General features: G+C 38.2%; 1 protein-coding gene across 1 annotated transcript in view; it reads right to left on the bottom strand.

The window, feature by feature from the left end:
• Positions 1–21290, bottom strand: part of EXT2 (exostosin glycosyltransferase 2) — a 69438-nt gene that overhangs the window by 22713 nt on the left and 25435 nt on the right. Inside the window, exons 8-9 of the mRNA XM_082761332.1 lie at positions 15612–15743; positions 6483–6672 (exon numbers count right to left, since the gene is read on the bottom strand). Of these exons, the coding sequence (XP_082617458.1) occupies positions 6483–6672; positions 15612–15743 (322 nt within the window). The remainder of the gene's footprint in view (positions 1–6482; positions 6673–15611; positions 15744–21290) is intronic.

Genomic DNA, 21290 nt, shown 5'->3' with positions numbered 1-21290 from the left:
ACATACATGTCTGCACTTCTGGCCAGCCCACAATCCTGCCATTAAGTCCTGCAACTCCACATCTCACAGCAAATTTTTCAAGCATGATTTCAAGATGATTTCCATGAACTTCAGGATTAAAATCAGTGCTAACATCCTCTATCCCAAGAAAAAAAAAAAAAAAGAAAAAAAAAAAGTGTTGCAATTACATTTCATTAATAACTGAGCATTTCAAATAGGAGAATGGCAAAAAGATAAAAATCTTCTAAATATGTATTTCTCAGCTACAACTCTCAGTGAATTAAATGAAAGTCATAATGAAGAGAAGGGATGATAGTCATGAGAGGCAATTTTGTCATAATCTGAAGGACTCCCCTTTCCCTGCCTAAAAATGTTTCCATCTCCATACCCCATAAATCCCTAGGCTTGCTATCTTGGTTGGCATCAGATGTTTGTACCAAAATATAAGTAACACAAGCTTGCAAAATGGTTATATATAATAATGAATTCTTGCTTTCAAATCCATACCTGCTTCTCAGGTATGAGGGAACTGTTAATCAATACATGAGAGAGAGAATTAAAAATAGCAGAGTGATATTTCTGTGGAGCATATTACCTCTTTTTGTCAGAAACAGCATCATCATTTTGTTATATAGCATCATTCACTGATCACTCACTTCTGAGAAACTGGTAAATTACAAACATCTGAAAGGGTCCTCCAGCAGTAGAAGCATTATTTTCTAACTTGTCCACAAACAGAAGTGTGTTTTTATAGGAAATTACTAGCTCTAATTATTCATCATCCATTTCTAGTTTCAGCATTCAACATTGGGAAAGAGAGAATCAATACAGCTGCTGTGCAGAGCCAAACAATAACCTTGGGACACCCATTCTTAGTAACAAGTTCAAAAATAGAAAGTGGTATTTGAATGCAGATGGTTTATTGAATTTAGAGTTGGAAGCAGCAGATAAGGATAATGAGGAGGAGCTGGAAATATGATGTATACTCCTGATGGCAAAAGCTGAATGCTTGCCAATATTAAGAGCAATATGATAAATTAAATTTAAAAAAAAAGATCCACTCACTGGGTACAATAATGGCATTTTGATGACTCACATGAAGCTACTCACACAAACATGTTCATACAAATATGCTTATTCTATTCTACTTTCTCAGTAAGAAAAACTAGGGGAATCTCACGGCTGCTGGTTACGTGGCACCAGAGCTCATACTCAGCTCCGATTTTCCAAAACTCCTCAGAAGTCTACTTGGAAGTGCAAAAAGGAAAAACTTTTCCAAAAGGTATGCAAAGTAGACTAAGATGAATTAAAAAAAATAAAAATCACTAAACATGCCTCTTTGTATGTATCTGTAATTGCTCAGATGCTCAATTCCTACCTGATGAGTTGATACTCATTCTGATTAGCCCATAGCAGCCTGTATGAATTCAACTAATGGAAGTGCATGATGAAAGCCTAATGAGGACTTTCTCTAGTCTTTGACTGAAAGACAGAACTCAGCTCATACCTGAAATTTCAAAAATTTGTCATAAAAACCAACATCGAGCATGTTACATTTACTACTAGCACTCCTTCAATAATGGCTGAAATTACTGAAGAAGCCTGTTCGGGTATTTCAACTGCTTACACTTAAAACTATCTGTCCAAAAAAGATTTCTACCTGCATTGCAATTTTTGTACAGGTCTATTGTAATACATGGAATTCCTCCTAGATATAAGGAAACAGATTACTGGTTTATAGGACATGATTTAGAGCCTCAGCTGGGTGTGTTAAGCTAGATTTGTAGACTTCCTTCAGAAGTAACATTAGATGATTCATGGAAGACTAAACCAGTCTTCAATCAGCTCTCCAGCTATCAAGGAAAATGGCAGTAAGCACATTGTGAAGAAACCAAATTAATTCAAAACTTGAAAAGTAGTTCAACAAAACATTCTTACCAGTGCCAGTAAAGTAGGGAAAAAAAATCTGCCACTGAAGGCTTTTTTTCTTAACACACAGTAACCCAGAGGACACCCAGGTTCATTATCCTCAATGTTTTATATCAATGTGGTCAATTAATAGTATCAAACAAACAAAAATGTGGTTGTTGCAGTAATATCTATAAACCTAGCAATCTGTACCTTATTCTGAAATTATCAGCAATTTAGCTCCAGGAAACACTGCTTAAAGAACTACGGAGAAAATACTACACGGTTTTTTAAAATCAATTTTTTTTTTTCATAAAACTGAACTTAAAAAGGAATCAAACTATCACATGTGATTCCTTACACATTGCACATTTACTAAAAGTAACGGACTTAAGTGTTTTTATACCATGTATATGGTAGACAAGATGATTTCTTCAACTAAAACACACATGATGAAATGTTAGTGGAAATTACTATCACAGACTGTTTTCTTGAACTTCAGAACTAGCAATTTAGACAAATTTAAATGAAAGGGCAAAAGTATTTGGCTGAACAGAGAAAATAAAAAAACATCCTGTCTACGCAAATATTCCCAGCAGCAGACAGTTGGACCACAATGTTTATTTTATTGGATGCAGAGCGAGTGAGAAAAAAATATTTTTTCCTATAGTATTTCAAAGCTTTTAACCTTTTTATTAATACTATACATGTAGTCATGGGCCTGCTGACGTTACGGCTGGGTTGACAAGCTTCTTGCATGCCCCATATGGCTGAGTATAAATGGAAAACTCAGACAAAGACGCAGAGATCGCATCTCCTACATTTACAGAATGCTTAAGATCAGCAAAATGATTCTGCAAAGTGTTGACGTTCCAGATTAAAGTCATTATCATACATATTTCCTCTCTGCTGTTGCACACAAGATCCAACGTTTTTACCATAAGCTCTCTGAAAACTTTGAAATGTCTGCACAAGACTTCTGTGTTTCTCTTACATTCCTCTGCTGCAGCTTTCTCATCCTGATGCACCCCAGGGCACACTGCTGGCTCATACTTGGCTTGCTATCAACCAGAGCCCCCAGGTCCCTTTCTGTGGGGCTGCTCTCAGCCTCTCGTCCCCCAGTCTGTACGTACAGCCAGCAATGCCCCTTCCCAGGCACGGCCACTTGCTCTTGTTAAACTTCATATTGTTGATAGCCCTCTAATTCGTCAAGGTCTCCCTGCAAGGCCTCTCTACCCATGAGGGAGTCAACATCTCCTCCCTATTTAATATCATCCGCAAACTTACTCGAAACACCTTCTAGTCCCATATTCAAGTCATTTATGCAAATAGTGAGGAGAACTGGCCCTAAAATGGAGCCCTGCTGAACCCCACCAGCAACTGGCTGCCAGCCTGATATAGCCCCATTTTCTATAATCCTTTGAGCCCAACCCATCAGCCAACTGTTCCCCCATTGTATCATGTTTTTTATCTATCCATATGCTGGACATCTTGTCCAGAAGAATACTGTGAGAAATGGTACTGAAACCTTTCTGAAATCCAAAAAGATTACGTCAACTGGCTTCCCATTCTCTCTGTTTACAATAAACACTTCTCGGATAACAGCATCAGGTGTAATCGGTGTCATTTTCAATTATGGTACTATTCTCATGTCACATTCGTGCAGCACTATGCCAGCTCCACCTCAGGAGGCCCAAATCCTATTCTCAATTTAGTGTGCATAATCAGTATGGAAGACAACTTTGATGCCCTCCACCCAGCCCCCCACTTACACCCACCAAACAAAACCACAGGGCTGCAATGACAAAAGCCAAGACCTGTTTCTATACAGAAATGTGTCCTGTATATGGAAACACCCAGGAAACATAGCACTTGATGCTCGAGGAGGTCAAGCGCCTCAGCTTTGCTACGACCAATTAAAAGAAAATAGCCATAAAAGTGCAGATACTACTGTAGGGTAATAAACTTGACTTTATCAGTGACAGTGGTGCACATTACAAACTTCAAACTCATTCCTTGCCCTAATCCATCAGAAACTTCCTGGCTTTAACAGGCTATAAACAGCAGAAGCTTTGAAGTCCACAGATTAGGATCGCTAATAGACAGACCGAAGGAGAGACTGGCTGAAGAGCCAAGTGGAATGCCCTGCATGGATCTGAAATAAAACAAGTTAATTTAATCAAACTGACCTCTCTTTGGCCATGGCCCAAGAGATTACAATGGTTATAACAGCAATAAAGAGACGAGGAACGCTGGAAACAAATAGTTATTTACTTCATTGCAATGCTTAGTCTAATGTAAGGGCAAAAGTGCCTGGGCATTTAACTATGCTCTCAAAACACTTGAGAGCAGGGTTTGAAACTCTACAGACAACAGCATTTTTTTTTCTGACACTAGTTTGTCTTCTCAGTAAATGAGGCAGAAAAAAATAAAACATGAATATTCAAGAACTTTTAAATGCAAAATTAATATGAATGATTTAACAGAAAAGTTATGCAATGTTTTATTTGCTTCAACTTTTTTTTTCCTCCACTCAAAGGAAAACATGGAAGCAATCCATTTGGGTCAAGTCCACCTGCATTCAGAGGATACATGTCCTCACAGCTTACATAACTGAATGAACGTTACACTAAGCGTTTTTGCTTTCAGACAAACTTCTTACTGCAAAAATTCCAGTATCATCAATTTATATGCAACACTTCTCACTTCAAAAGACTGCAAACATTTCATAAACCACTGAATTTGAGGTGTTTAGCGCAGCAGTATTACTGAACACTTTTCAAAGCAAACAATAAAGCTACTCTGCTTTGAACTGCAACAAGTTGCCAAAATGGCAAATGAGCCAAGTGAATAGTTGTAATAGCTTGGCTCCTGAGAAGCTGTCAGAAGATGGTAAATTGAGACAAATGGCAAGGGATTAATTTTTGCACTGCATCTTACTGCTGTGCCAAATAGCTAACTTCGAAGAGTGGAAAACAGCAGCAGCTGAAGCTGAGCTACAAAGCAAGGAGTCCTAACCACAAGCATGATTTGATACAGAAGATAGACGAATACACAACGCTCTGTATCACCAAATTTAGCATTTTTGAATACACAGTCCTAGAAGGAAACATTGCTTCTCAGACAAAAACATTTTCCGATGAGAATGACCAATACATACATATGACATGCAGTTGTAAATGAGTTTATTTCCTGTTATATCTATAGTCTCAGGAACAATACTATATTATAGTATCAGGAAAAATGGGAGCTGATGGCACACAGAATCATGGTATTACATGGAAGAGGACAGAGAAACACAGGATTAGGATCTGGGACTTGAAAACAGGCAGCAAGGTGTGAGGTCTGGGCAACCTGAGATGGAGGTCCTGGCACAAGGGTTAATATATGACAGGAGAGAATCTGGAGGATCACAGACCTGGGACAATAAAGCTTGAAGTCCTCACCTGAAGGAGGCACAGCAAGTGAAGCAGAATGCCTGAGCCAAGGCCTAGGGCAAGAACATATGTAACCCCTCTGCTGTTGTTGACAGATCGATGAAGGTAGAGCAGATCAATCCTCACTGCCATACATAACAGCAAAACTACACTTCCACATGTACACTGCAGTGTGGACAAGCTTATAAAGGCAGTTTTGCTACTTGAAGTTACATCTGAACTAAAACCAATTTGTTAATACAGTACAGCAGCATACCAGGCCAGCAAATACTCATGGCAATGAAGCACACCTTGGATACTGAAGATTAAACAAATTAATTCAGATTTATATCACCAAGTCCACACATGAGCAATTAACATGCTTCTGAAGCCAAATCTTCAAAAAAAGTCTTCAGATATAAATCATTTGGGGAAAGGTCTCTGAATATGCTCTCACTTTACAATAACCATGAATTCAAAAACTTAACACATCCTGAACTCTTCAGACTCACTCATATAAAGAACATAGTAGAATATGTGTTGGGAACCAAAACATTTAAATAAAGGTATGTATGGCTTGCTTTATTTGTCTAGCCTTAGTGTTTTCACAATACATCCTGGTGGTGTAGTAACTTTTCTTTAGATACCCAAAACATCTCAAGTTTTCATTTAATCAGTCAAACTACTCACTCATTTTATAGTCTCAAACACTCATACTACTTTGCTGCTCTGAACTGTGTTTGCCCCAGAAAACATCCCAGCAGAATAAAAGTTACAGCAATGACAAAGTGTCTAAAGAAAAATAAACCCAAGCAAGGTCAAAACCAAGTCTCCCTCCATACCACTCCCCAAAATACGGTGAAGGGCAGACAATGTTTCTGCAACTCCTGTATGTTACCTTTGATCCTAAAGTTTGTGCAGAACCATTCATGTGTTGTTTTTTTTTTTGTTTTTTTTTCTTTTCATCTACTTTGGCCTCTCATTTCACTTTCCAAAACATTGCCACAAAAATCCTAATTCGTTATTTTGAAAGAAGCTATGAAATATTTTTTGAAGACACATTAATCAACCAGAATACAGGTTATTTTGTAAACTGGTGCAAGTAGACACGCTACCCCAGGTTCACCCTTTTCCATCACACCTACCATGAGGTCTTACCTTCTGGTGGATTCTTGTTCTGATTGTTCCAGACAACTAACAATTTGGACAGACTAGGCACTTTGGACACCTCAGTGATGACTCGGAAAAGGCTCTCCACCCGGTCGTAGGTCAGAACTATAGCTGTGAATCCTTGGGACTGTGGTGGAATCAGTGGAAGGAAGAGCGGGTTGCTCACACTGCTCCATTTCTGTGAAGGAAAACAATTTAAATAAAGTGAATTATTACCGTACAGAGGAATTATTATGGCAAGGAGTAATTTATGTAGACAGGATTTAACCATCAGATTTGGAATGTGCTCAGATCAGACAGGATGATTCTCTAATTTCAGCAATTTTTTCCGTAACTTCCATATTTTTTTTCATAATTTTCATTCCAATCTCTTAATTCGATTTTTAGTTTTACCTGGCTGTAACAATACATGTAAAAGGATTTTCAGAGAAAAAATAAATTGGAGTAGGCAAACAGATTTGTGGAGAAGGAAAACTACCGTGAGTTTTGAGCTCAGCTACCATAACTCAGTTTTCATTCACTAATTACTATTTCAATACATTTATGTTTACAGACAGGACTTAGCGAACAAACAAACTTTATCAGTATTACAACTTCAGAAGTGAAAAAATATTAAAAACATCAGAATAGCAAAAACCATAAACGTGTCATAAAATGGGCATCCAAGCAAAAAAAAAAAAAAAAAAAAAGCACAAAAGCAGGCACTCCGAGGAAAAACGTACTAGCTCCCACAAAACTGCATTTGTTCAATGGGGTGAGAAAAACTATTGTGTTTAAAAAAAAAAAAAAAAAGCACGAGATGTGCAAAGATGAATTTCAGAGACTTATCTACCCCTCCTGAATTTTAACTAGGGCATCCCTTTTAAGACTTTAAAGGCCTTGTTTCAATACACTGCCAGCATACGAGGCCAGCTCAACTGGCAGGAGGCAAGACAGACAGCTAAATTCTCACTGCGTGTGCCAACCCCGCTTGGAACCGACAGCGACGAGGAGGAAGCAGTGAGGGGATCACTTGACAGGAATCAAAGGTGTTTTGGTCCCAGGTTTTGCATCCCAGCTGACATTCCAAGCAGATACCAAGGGTCAGACAGAGAAGCAAAGGGAAAAACAAGACCTTTTGGGACGAGGTGAAAAGCCGAGATGGGAAAGCCAAAACTCAGCGATGCTGTTTTGCAAGAAGTCTTGTTTTGTAACTACTAGGACAAGGAGAACAGATAGCCTAAAAGAAATCATAATATTTTTTTTTACCATTTTGGCAAAGGAGAAAAAAAATAGGTGAATATTATCGCCTTCTACAAGCACATCAACACTGACATGGGGGTAAATGTGATTAAATTTAAGCACAACGTTAGCACACTGTTTTATCCGTGATGCTCTAACGATATGTTCCAGGCAAGAATCTGGCAGCAGGAGTAATGTCTTCTATTAGACTTCCCAAAATAGCTGGAAAGACAGGCTGGTCTTCAGCTACACGTGTCCTTTATCAGGCCTGGTACAAGTAGCATTTGATAAAAACTGTCATAGAGGTTCCCAATGGAAAACACACAGCTTTTACCCACCAGGAGTAACAGGGTAACATAATAATAGTAATAGCACACCACGGAACTTCAGTTCATGAAAAGGACATGGCTACCTGTGATAGAGGAGGACTATGCTCAGTAATTCAGAAAATATACATCCATTACTTTATGGATGGATACAAATCTGCTTTCAGATTATTACAATTTCTAAAATTAAGGTTTATGTACACACTTTTGCTAATTTTTACAAGACAACTGGTGCCAGAAGAGGTCAGCCCTCTGCTTTTGTTCCAGCTTCAGTAATTCCTACAGCAACTCACAACCTAAGCGTTAACAGGGCTCAATCCACCTCATTAAAGCTTTACAGACTCATTTCCACACAAACCCCACCCCAAGACTGCTGTTACCCAAATGATCCTTGTAACGTTGAGAAACTCTTTAAAACAACTTCCAGAAAACTCTTTTCATTAATACTTGTAGCAAAGATTTAATTTCATACCCAGCAGGCTGCCGAGAAAATCTGATGTTTCTGTCCTGCAAGTAATAGTACCCAGTAAAGTAATCTATAGGCAATTCTGTACTCATGACTTATAGGCAAGTCTTGCCACCTAAATTAATAGCCCCTCCCTCAAGTTTAGTTTATTTAGCAACTTCTTCTCTGGCCACAGCATTTCCTAACTTGCTAGATATCCCTGGAAAAGGATTATCTTTATATCATTTTAAGGTGATTTTAGGTACCCACAGAAAAAATGCAGATGCATGACTGTGAGCACATGCATATGCGTCTATAAAAAGTTATAACTGGCCTTGCTGGTTATAACTTAGGAAAAATAAGACAACTTTTAAGTTTTTGCTCATGCATCTACTAAAGGATGACAGAGGGAGGGAAAAGCCTGTGGACCCACACTAATGGACGGGAGAACCAAGCCTCTCATTTGAGAACAACATTTCAAAACGGCAATTAAGCATCTCTCAAGTGCCATTAAAAGCCAACCCCCTGCTGCCTGCCTCAAGAGTGTGTCTACAGTCTGAGACCTATTGACCCCACTTTCTGCAGGAAATCGGGCAAATTCAAGCCTCCATAATTTACTAAAGTCTTCCAGATTTCTCCTTCGGAAAAGCAAGCCATACAGGCGATTAATTCAACAGCAACCTAATTAAATCTCCATTATGGCAGCAAAGCATGAAATGGGGAACGATGCAGGGAGGGGTTCTCCCAGTCATTGCTCAAGAAACCAAGTGCTGAAGGAACATTTGCTCCAGCCCCATCTTGATTAGCATTCATGATGGAATTCACAGCAACTTTCCCTCTCAGAAAGAGGAGCAAGCAGTAACAGTGGACTGATCATCCATCACCCCTCCCTGACAAAGTGCTGACATTCAGCTATCAATAAGACAATCCTTCAGTCTTGCCCTCCCAGCTAATATTATTACAGGAACCAGGATAATTAATCCAAGATTAATAGGTTGCTTGCTGTGAATTATTTTTATGGGCAAAAAGGATCAACTTCAAATGCCCGTTTCCTATGAATAATCTCTTGTGTCACTTAAATCTTGCAGTCTCAGATGTCTGACAACTCTTGTAGATCACACGAAAAGACAAAGTAGTGGGACCTGAATGACAGCAAGAACTCACAGGTGGCATGAAGCTGGGGAGAGAGAAGATTTCAGGAATGGGTATGTGTATAGGGAAGGATTCAGACTACTGCCGCTGTCACGCATGCTTTCCACAACTGTGCGTGTGTAATAATGCCCTTAGAAATAAGCACTTACCTTTACTGTAGAATCATTAAAAATTGTTCTCCCTCTCGGTCATTAATAACAACTTTATTCTATTTTAGGAGAAGTCAATGCATTGAGGATACAATATTAAGGGATTTGAATTCTCGTGTGAGATGCTTAGGGTTGGACTTGATGTGGAGCCTTCAGTTCCAAGTTAGCTGAGAAGTTTTAAACAGGCTGTTCTCAGGACACAGAGGTGAGACAGGTATGAGTTTCACAATGCTACTGAACAGAGCTGGCTGATCGTTATAAATACCACAGTATCTCAAAGTTACTGGTATCAGACACAACTAAGACAGGGTCCTACGTCAAATTTCATATTTGAGTGTACACTGGGTGTCACCAAAAGAGACTCGAAGAAACACACAGCAGCCAGATTACAAACTGCAACACGAAATGATCTCTAGGAAAACAAGGCTGTATGATGCTGTTCCATATTACAGAAAAGAGTCAAGAACTCCCCAAGCTATCATTTAGTGGGAAAATTCAGCAAAAGCACTTTAGAATAAAATTCCACTGTTCCCATGAACAAGGCGGAGGGTTTTCCTCCCTATGTATTTTATGTTCAACAACCAGTCTTAGAGCTTGTTATAACCAACAGCAGTGAAACCTCTCAGTTGGAATGACAACAATTCTCAATTAAAACCACAGAGGTAAGGCCAACAGTGCTGAACTTAATGCAGCAGCTAAGCAGCTCATCCATACATCAAAAAAGCATTCATAAATTCATAAAGCAAAGCAAAGATGCATCCCTGCCTCTGTGGGTAAGGCTTTTTCAGCTGGGTAGTTCAGAGTATCAATCCTAACCTCAATGTGGTTTCAATTATGAATTATCAGACCAAAAATGCCTTGATTTATTCTATTTTGCTCCGATTATTCGTGATAAGTTTTTATTGAATACTTTGAGAAAGTATTTCATCGTGCTTCCCATCCTCAAGTGGTCATAGGGCAGAACCAAAGGAATTAACCCCCTCTCCCTCTCCGGAGCCAACCACAGCACTCACACTCCACAGAATCACAAGTCAAGTTGCAGAGGCCAACATTTCACATTCTGGTCAAGATTATAAAACTTCCTCAACAACATGTAAGCCATAAAGGCACGCAGGAATTCCTACTTGAGTAATGAAATCTGGTATCACGAATTTTGATTGCCAAAATGTATCATGCAACTAAAACACTGTTATTCAGCTTTTTTTTCTCTTTCTTTTTTTAGCTGCTTAGATTTAGCCAGCCCTTCTGATAGGGCATCTATAGACTGAACACAGATTGAACATATTTTTTGATAGGAAAACTCAATTTCAGGTTTACCTCTTCAACTCTTATTTTTAGTAATATGCCAAAGGAAGCGATTTTCAGTGATAACAGAATTAGCTAGAATAAAGTTCATATTTAAGGTTTCCATAAGGCAGGTAAGTTAAAGAATCAACTGTCCAATCATGTTTCCAAATAATAATAATAAAAATAAATAAATAAATAAATAATAATAATTTTAAACAATCAATATTTATAACTGAATATCTGTGTTACAGTCTATTTGTCTATAACATCAACACTGCAAAAAGCATATAATTAAACTGAAATTTATTTATTTGAAGAAAGAATATGTATCTTCTAACATGGTAAATAAAGCAAAATTTCACCCAGCTGACTCAACCTATCACACAATGTAGCTGGAAATAGAGCAGGAACAGATATAGTATCGTTCAGTGGAAAAAAAAATAAATCCAGATGTGCATTGCCAAAAAGAGTGCTAACTTATTTTCATTTACAGGTAAAATTAAAAAAAAAAAAAGTATATTAATGATTGGTTAATGTTCTGAGGATGACGAGTGATAAGAGGATGGAAGTGCAACTATAACAATTGGCATAATCTGGGGACCATGAGGTATAAAAAAATTAGTTTAATCATTAAAATCAGTTTAATCATTTAACAAGTGTCAATTGTCTGGTAATTGGACGAAGCCCACGAATCAACATGTAGCTTAGGCATCACTGTTTGAATGGCACTTTTTGCACTGTTAATTTGGCTATTCATTTCGGTTTAAACCAAACGACGCCTCACTGGGAGAAACGACATCTGGTATGCTTATTGCTCAGCATAGTCATATTCTCAAGTGGTTATTAAAGTACAGCTTCTATCTCCCAAGGTCAAAACTCAAATGCAGCTACTGGCAAACAAATCCTAATGTTTTACAGGTCTAAGTTAGGAACAGGCTTAAAAGAATTTCAACAAAAACAATTAAAGAAAAAACGCAAAAAAGAAAACATCCGCATTTTTCAGCAACCCGTATATATTAGGAAGATATTATGCAAAGTAAAAGGAGAATTTAAATAATCACAATCAACTACAAGTGAGAAAGTGATTTTCCTCTATTAAAGCATAACTAAATACTTAACTAAGGTGACAGATCAAGGTCCTTAGCTCTACTGCAGCCCAAACTGGTAACAAGCAGGCTGCACACCATGCAAGTCATCATTTTCTGGCTTTCTTGAACATGACTGCCTCTACCTCACGGATAGTGGCTGGACCAACAAATCCAAAAGGCATTGAATTCACATGCTGGCAGCCAAAGACTAGCTGAGACAACAAGGGAGTCAAGTAGCCTAGGAATGAATTTGAGGCCCCCAAAACATCATTTGTCCCCTTCCCATTAAAAGGGGGAAACAAAGGACATTTTTATTGAAAGTTACATATTAGCACTACCAGCCATCCACTTCCTCAACAGGACAGCCTGTGAGGAGGCGAATTACCTACACTACATTTTTTCCTTTGGAAAAGGCCAACAGCCTCCAGTCAAATGATACAAACACGTACAAATGTTTGAATCAAATAATGTATTAAGTATGGAATTAACTGCATATGCATTTATCTTCCATGTACCTTCCACCCCCTCCTGCTGGAAAAACATCCTGATGCACTGCTGCTGTGCCCACACTGTGGTGAAGATACTCAGGCAACAGTGTCACAGATGGTCTGAGCCAATGTAAGCCAAACTAATGCCAAAAAACACTGCAGTAAGCTTCTTCAATTAAAACGGTTATTGCACTCTCTGCACCTTCTGCTAACCTGACTACGACTTTTACGTACTCTTTCTGCTCTCTGTTCCTATCTGAGCTGTGTAATGGGAACAAGAGCATACGGACGAGCACTGCATCTGATCCTTACCATCCACAACGGCACAGCAAACAGCAAGGAGAGACGGAGGAACTGGATGCTGAGCCAGCCTAGTTCCTTGGGAGAATGCATACGACAAGTTCTGGAGGTCCCGTTCTGGCCAGTAACACGAGAATTTATGGTGCTGAGTTACTCGCACATCTCACTGTGGCATTAATGTTAACTCACAGGTGCTCCACTTCAACAGTTACCTGGGTCCTGGCCCTCAGGCCAATCTGAAATAATTTTCTTTAAATGCTTCAGTATTGGAGTTTAGTTAGAGACTAATTCAGCAGTTCTGCTGCAAATGAGGAACACATTAAAGTCACCTTTAGTTACTTTGTCTTATCAGAGTTCAAGAATACACTTGGCATCTTCTGCTACCCCAAATATACAGGTGTACCTGCTTTCCAGCTATCATTTTTCAACTAACTAGCAATCGTAACAGTGCTATGAGTGCACGTTAGGCACAAACTTAGGTAAGAAACATTTATTTTGCAACAGGCAGAATTCTGACAAATACCACAATATATATATTTTAAATCTTTTTAAAAGAACCCCATGACTTAGCAGGTACGGTATATATCATCCCCTTCTAAATTGTCTTTAGCTAGATATTAGCTGAGTCCTGGAGAATATGGTCCCCTATAGATCACAACTGTAATGTGCTCTCACCTCAAAGAGATAATATATAATATATCCAGGGAAAAAATAATCTAAAAGGTAAGTTGGAGAAGGCTCCAGTTATTCACTTCCAAGGAAAGAACACTGTTCAAAGCCCAGCAGAATTAGATAGTTAAAAAATAAGAAGAAAGAGCTTGATGGAATGAACTTTTCATGCATGCTCAGAGTAGCTATTAAAAGCTGCAGTTAAAGGTATCACAGAATTGTGTACTTCTGTTCTACAAATTTAACTGCTCTTGAACACTTCCCGAACTGAATTCTATTTTCTTTAACTGACCCTGTGAGAAGAGGTCACAGGCACTCTGTATTGCTGGCTAATATGGAGCTTATACAGCCCATAAAGGAGCTTTTTTATGATGTTTCTGTTCCACACTAAAGCAAGAAATGAATTCATGCACATATTAAGCAATATCCATAGACTAGGGTAAACATCAAATTCTTTCAACCGAGACATAAAACCACCAAGGAACTGACCATTCGTGGCACGAGAGAGTCATGATACGAGGTGTTAACTCCAACATCCTGGACAAATTCCAGCCTGTCTAATTGCAGTCAGCCTGCTAACTTCTCTTAGCAGTTGCACATCGATACAACATTCCTGTTTACTCCTCGTGCTGCCCTAGCGTGGCACAGCTGCTATGTGTTCCAGCACAGCTTCAGTGCTCTGTTTGACATGTTGCTCAGTCAGTGGCAATAAACCTGCCTGAAAACCTCTAGGTTGAAAAACTAGTATAAATATTTTTTTCCAAGAATATATATTAAAAAAAAAAAAAAAGAGACGCCTGCTTGTTGCTCACAGTAAGAATTGCTTCCCCAGAAACTGATGAGTTTCCATTACACGAGAGAACCATAAATGGTGTTTTTTTAATTCCCTTTAGAGCCCCTTTAAGGACATTTTCTTCATTTTACTAGGTGCTTCCAGATGCTCAAGATGCTTAATTTGCTAGCATAATCTAAAGGTGTTAAGATGCCCTGACCCCCTAATTGTAGAATACATACTTCTGCAGCCTGCTTTGTTCCTTAAATACATGTGTTACACTTCCTCTCTAGACAATGACAACAGTAGACCAATGCCTTTGGTTAAACAACAGAAATTTGTCCTCTGAAACACAGCCATGAGCTTCTCACCCCTTGTAGCAACTGTTCACACTCTGTCAGTCTGAGGAGTTCAAAGTCAAGCACGCTCCTCCCGAGCACTCCTGCCCAGCTTCCAGAGAGACTCTCTCTAACCCATCATAAAGTGAGACAGTTAACAAGTTTGCTTTTATTAGTAAAACAAAACTATTTTTTATATTTTGACACAGAGAAAATTAACTGATTATGAGTGAAAATCATCTGCAGGCTTTTATATAGTAAAAAAATCAGAACCAGCTGCCTGGTGCAGAAGGTTAATTAATTCTCCAGCATTTTTTTTTCTTAACAGAGGCAGGTTTAACTGGTGAAACATTTCTTTAAGGGAAAGAAAAAACAACCCAGCAAAACTCTGATCATCAGTTTCTGCAGTAGAGAAATTACGTAGAAGTAACATGGAGGAAATTGCAGGCATAGGACTGATTAGCTATTTCAGCAGAATTACATTAAAGACCCTTGCAGATTAACATCTTCAGTATTTCCACCATTTCCATTGCAGTAATTAATTTTTAAGAGCACTAAACTCATACTAAATTCAACAGAAATAAATGTGTGGATGCACGCATGAAAAATAAATAAATATATAAATAAGCAAGCAATTTGGAGCGTGCAATAGCAGAAGTTAGAAGTTTGCATTTCACAGCCAGGACATAAAATGAACTGCTAGGTATTTTGCCAGCTGTCATAAAATATATTAACTTCATCTGCGCAAGTTACCAACACAATGCATGCACAAACACACACACAAACACACAGAATTATTACCAAGTTTCATACCACATACCTTTTATACGAGGAAAAAAAAAAGCAATTTGTTTTATGAGTGAATCAAATGAATTTACTTACCACAGCTGGGGGATCATTCCAATCTTCGTAAGAAATGGCAGCATATGGGTAAATTCTATCATTGATAATCTGAAGAGTAGCAAGAGCGATTGCTTTCATTGATCGAAAGTATGCTTCCCAGAACCACCTTGCCTGTAAAGAGAACAAAATTCACTTTCACATTGAACAGATGCAGTGCTTAATAATCCGTTTTGTCTTGACTTATACAATCTGTTCAATGCACTCTACAAGTCAGGTGGAAATTAAATCAGGAGGCATGTTTTTTGTAACAAGAATATTTTCATAGAGCCAGAAGACTTCAAACTCCGTCCCGCTCTCAAGAAAAAGATGACTTACAGCCCATAAAATGAAGCAGCAGCATTAGTTTGCAAGTGACTAAGTAGAATGGAAAAACCTTGCAGATACTTAAAGAAATCAGTTCCTTCCATACTTTTATCATTATTTTTGCTCTTCAAAAATGTCAAAAGCAGTTTGACCACAGAACGGAAGTTACCATTGTACTGTTTTTCCAAGGCAGAGGGATCCACAGTGCAGCTAGGAAGCTTCATTAGAGGGCATGCAGCCTAAAACATGGAACTTAAGTCATTTTTTAACATCAGTGTTAGAGACAGCCGATCAACTAGAGAATTTTAGTACTCCTAAACTCTATCAAACTAGTAACTTCCAAGTCTGTCAAGAAAAACCTCAACACTGTTATTTATACAAGTTAATATTAAGATTTTTACATAAAAGTACATACATGCATATACGAATTAGTTAAAAAGCATTCATCGGGTCTAATTTGCAACATGGGTAGTGTAAAACAATGCTGAAACAAAGCCTGTGATTTTCTTGTACAGAGGCACACTGAACTTCACAGACAAGTCAATCTCAGGTCCTGTATGGCAAGTTTTAATCTCACCCTGGTTTCTATGTAAGACAGAAATGCTGGAAGAAAAACAGGGAGTTGGAAATGAAAATGCTGAGTTATCTGATATCCTGTTAGATATAAAAACATTTTTTAAAAATACCTAGAATCATCAAATGATCCTGTAGGATTTCATCCAACTCATAAGGAAACATATTATGCCAATAAATATAGTTCAAGTGTTTTGGCCAAAAAATGTAAATTTATTCAACCTGCTTTTTCTTGAGGGAACTCCAGCACCTGAAGTGTCCAGAAGGTAATTTAATTTAAAATCTCCTCGTGGTTCAGTATGAACTGTAAGAGTATGTGTTTGTATCTTGGTGGTAAAACAGAAGAACTTTTTTTCCTAAGCTTAGAAGCTCTCACACCAGAATACAACTGAAGAAAACATCACAAATTTGGACAAACATTATTTTATTTTTGTTATGTAGTTTTTAAACAGCAAAAAGTATCTACAGAATGACCCCTTTTAGCTATGTGTTATGAGAATAATAACTAACGTTATTTAGAATATTAAGTTACTGAAGGAACACTGGAGCTTTTGGAGATACAGACTTTCAGACGAACAAAAACTAATTTTTCTTTAGCTGTAATGTTAAGTTGCTAGTGTATCTCCAAATGCAGTTAACAGCTTTTTCATAGAAGATGGAGTGATTCCTACTTGGATACTGTGCGCTGTAGTGTTCCTCAGCTAAAGCACAATGTAAAGGAAAGGAACAGGGAAAAAGGGAAAATGCAAATTCATGTGCAAACTTGCACAAAATCATGCATTTGTTACCCTGTATGTTACTCTGAGTATAAGCTGTGGGATTCAGAACTGAGAATCCATTGCCAAAACACTGGCCCCAAAACCCTGCTCTGTGGGTAGTCTGTAAAACTTGTTCTTCAGAATAGTTTTGTTAAATATCGAAGAAGAAAGAAAAAAAATCACGTTCCAATTAAAAAAACTAACAGAAGTGCTCTCTGGAGCACTATTTTTATCGTGAGAAAACAATAACATAAGACTTACTGGTACAGTTCAATATTTTATTAAGGAGACAGATGAGTGTGTCCAAAATATTACACTTCTCTGAAGCCTGTCAACCAGAGAAAATGTAAAGCAATTTCACTCTAGAACAGAATCACTTCTCTCTCCATATCCCTCTCCCTGGTGGACTTAACAGCTGGATAACAGTCTGAAAGAGTATTACCAACAACACAGTACAAAACAAATATTATGCCCAACTGTAAAAGCAGAAGAATTACATGAACAGGTAAGAATAAATATTGTCTGACTTCTTAAAATACCCAAAAGGCACTAAATAAACACCATGTTCTAAGAAAAGATATATTCTTTTTTCCTTGTCCCTTTTCTTAAGAAAAATGTATTATCCAGAAGCAAGTGATTTGAAAAGAAAAACAGTAGTAGATTAAGAATTAGAAGTAACCAGAGCAGCAAAATGAACCACTTCTCTATTCAGGTGTCCTAACTGAACAAGAGTAAGAACACAGACTCCAAATTTCATTGTCACATTGGACATCAGTTTGAGAAAATCACTGCTATATGCAGCAGTAACTGGGAAAAATAAATTATTTTATGTAGCCTTTTAACAGATAACTTTAAATAGTAATTGAGTAGCATGGGACTACGTATTTCATTCTTGCTAAATGACCCTTTCTTAACCTGTTCTAATTCTAAGATTATTTGTATTGTAATAATTGTAACTGACTAGCTTGGTACCAATGAACTCTTTCCTCCTTCAATAAAATTGGGATGGATCTGATCTAGCATCTCTTTGCTGAAAGAACGTTTGCAACGTCAGGCAAAACTACACCTTTATACCAGAAGCAGAAGTGTAGAGGAGGGCAGGGGGAATTTACTTTTTATAGACTAATATTTATATAATTAGTTTTTTGTAAGGAGCTAGAAAATGTTCCCACAGTTGGTTGTAATTTTTTGGAGTTGTGTTTCTTTAAGACAGAACTCAAAACCTTCTAAGGGGATTCTAAGTCTCCAAACAGATGTTTCAGGGTCTCATTACTTCCTCCCCACCTTGTTTGCTTTTATAAAGCAGAACTGATTAACATGGTTTGCTAGTCTCCGCTACTCAGCATGGTGAGTTGCTAAACATTTTGGGAAAGTTTTCTATTGGGAAGATGTGTGTCAATTCCATTTGAAATGTATTTTCTGCTCTACTTGGTGTGGTTGAAAAGCTTATGTTGGAATGTAACGAATACCTAGGGGGAATAAAAATCCCATGAACACATACAGGGATACCGGAGAGAAAAACAAGAAAACCAGCCCCGAGATATATTCCTGACTCTTATGCCAACTTTTAGTATTCTTGTATAATTTTTTCCAAGCTATCCATTTCTCTTTCCCTTATCTGTGAATTTAGGAGACTAATGGTTATGTAGCTCAAGAGTAGCTTTAAGATACTAGGTAATGGTTGTAAGAGATTGCAATTACAACATACTAATTAGAGCTGACCTGAAAGGCTTAGAGGACCTTGAAATAAATGATCCACATTTATAGATCTTGTCTTCCACACAGCATTAATTATACAAGGGCTACGATTAAGATATGGTCAGGATACCATTCCTTTCAACTTGAACTGAAATTCATTTCTAGTACTCTAGAAGCCTGCTTGATTAGACTTTGGAATTTTCTGAGGAAACACACACGATGTGGACCACAGATTTGTAGCGAATGCTAAACGTGTGTACACCCAAGTATTGCTGTGGTCACAGGCAATCTAAATTATAACCAGAGATCAAACGTGTAGTTTGTACAACTGCCAAAACAGCACAGATGAACACATGTTCACCTACTGGATTTTGTTCTGGGTGTATGGCTTACCTGGCAAGAGCATGGGACAGAAGCATTTGCAGCTATTTTCATAGCTGTAACAGGCAACAGTACGCAGCAGAAGGGTAGCCTACTCACAAAAAGTAACATTTATTTAGGTAAGGTGTTATTTTCCTTAGAAATAAATACACTCGGGGGCCTAGCATCTCTTTATAAGCCAGCATAGCATCAGGTTACAGAGTCCATTCATATAATGTTTATAGGTTCTAGTGTTAATGCCGCTAATGGTGCTCCAGCACAGAGCTCAAGACAGATCAATGTAAATCTTGTGATTAGTTTGCAAAAAGAAAAACACTAGGCATGAGGCAAGGAAAGGAATGCTTTCTGTAACGTTTAGATTAAGAGGAAAAATATTCCATGAAGGGAACTTTCTAGTCTCCTGTCCTTTCACCACCCTACAATTTGGTGGGAGTTTGTCAAGTTAGCAAAAGGGAAAAGACAAGATTCGCAGAAGAGCAGTAAAAGTTAATTGTCCATAAACCATCATTTCTCTCAGGCTTCTGGGTCAGGCGACATGATGCTGTAAGATCTTGCCCCACGGCAGGACTTCAGTGTTTCCAAAATGCCTTGAAAAGATTTATGAGGCCTCGAAACGTAACCATTTTCGCACTGGCTGAGGTGACTACTTCAGTGTTTTCCCTTTTCAATGGCTCTCAGTGTTTCTGATTTCTTACTCCCTGATCAATCGAGTTAGGGAAGTCTGGCTGAGGAGAAGAGCACGACCTAGCTCTGCTGTGTATACATACCAGCTCTAGTCGTGGAAGGTCATCCACAAAGACCTTCAGGCTCCCAAGTTACACATGATACTGCAGTATAATCAAATGCTTTCCTAGTTACTGAGATTTAACAAGTTATTGTCCATTAAGTAAGCTATTATAGTCAGCCACATTCACCCTATAACCTTTCTGTTGCGCAGTAAGATTAGGCAGGCTACTGAGGTTCAAGATAAACTGAATTATCATGTATTTACTCCACGCTAAAGATACATACGAGGATAACTGATGAAATATAATAATCAGATAGCAAAATTGAGCTCTCATCCCCTCCAGTCTATCCCCTTAAGGTAAAATGGGACTGAAGAGGGAACATACGTTCATCTTTTGGAAGAACAAACACTTTATACATCATTTTCCAAAACAAATCTTCAGTTTAGATGGAAAACCCAAAAACACCAAATTCACACATTTTTCTGCCAAAAATGTATAATTTGACTCCTCCTTCTGGAGCAATGTAACGTGTCTGCAGCTGGTTCCCTACCCCAACAACCTTCTTGCTGATCATATCCATCACTTTTAGCATGCAGTTCGTCAGCAAAACTGATACCAGCCGGGTCAGCTAAAAACAGCGCCATCTTTGCTTCCTTAGCAGGCTTATGAAAAACCCTCAGAAGACTTTATACAATTAAGAACAAGATGGCAGTTTGTTTCTATAAAGTGATAAAAATTTGGATTTTTTAAAAAAGTGCTTGTTTGATTTCGGACCCTTGGGAGCAATACCACACAATCAAATTCAACCTATCTAAGGTTGGCTGGCTCCCTCTTTTCTTACTGATCAGTGAGGAAAAAATGGGGTCCTTCAGAGAGAAAGTGAGAGCGATGGTGATTTCAAATACCTCCTGAACAATCTGTGCTCCTCTTAGTAAGGGAGCATCAGAGGAGGACAGAGTAAGTGACCAGCTTTGGGCCAGGATATTCCCCTCAAAGCCCTGAGGGCTCTCATTTTTCCAGAAGGGCACAAAGATTTCAAATGAGCAAAACCAAAAACATAGAACACACTTGTCAAACATAATATATATGTCTCAGGCTATGGGGAAAAAAAATAGTCACACTCTGAAAAGCCTGCTCTCTTTTGGGGTGCCAGTATAACTACTCTGTTATAAAACTAGAGGTAAGCTCTCTAGACAAGTCTGAAAGTGAAAGGAAAG

This window comes from Aythya marila (genome assembly GCF_965140915.1).
Source record: "Aythya marila genome assembly, chromosome: 5".
NCBI lineage: Eukaryota > Metazoa > Chordata > Aves > Anseriformes > Anatidae > Aythya > Aythya marila.
Note: the sequence above shows the minus strand (reverse complement) of the source record. Positions and strands in the feature narration are given on the sequence as shown.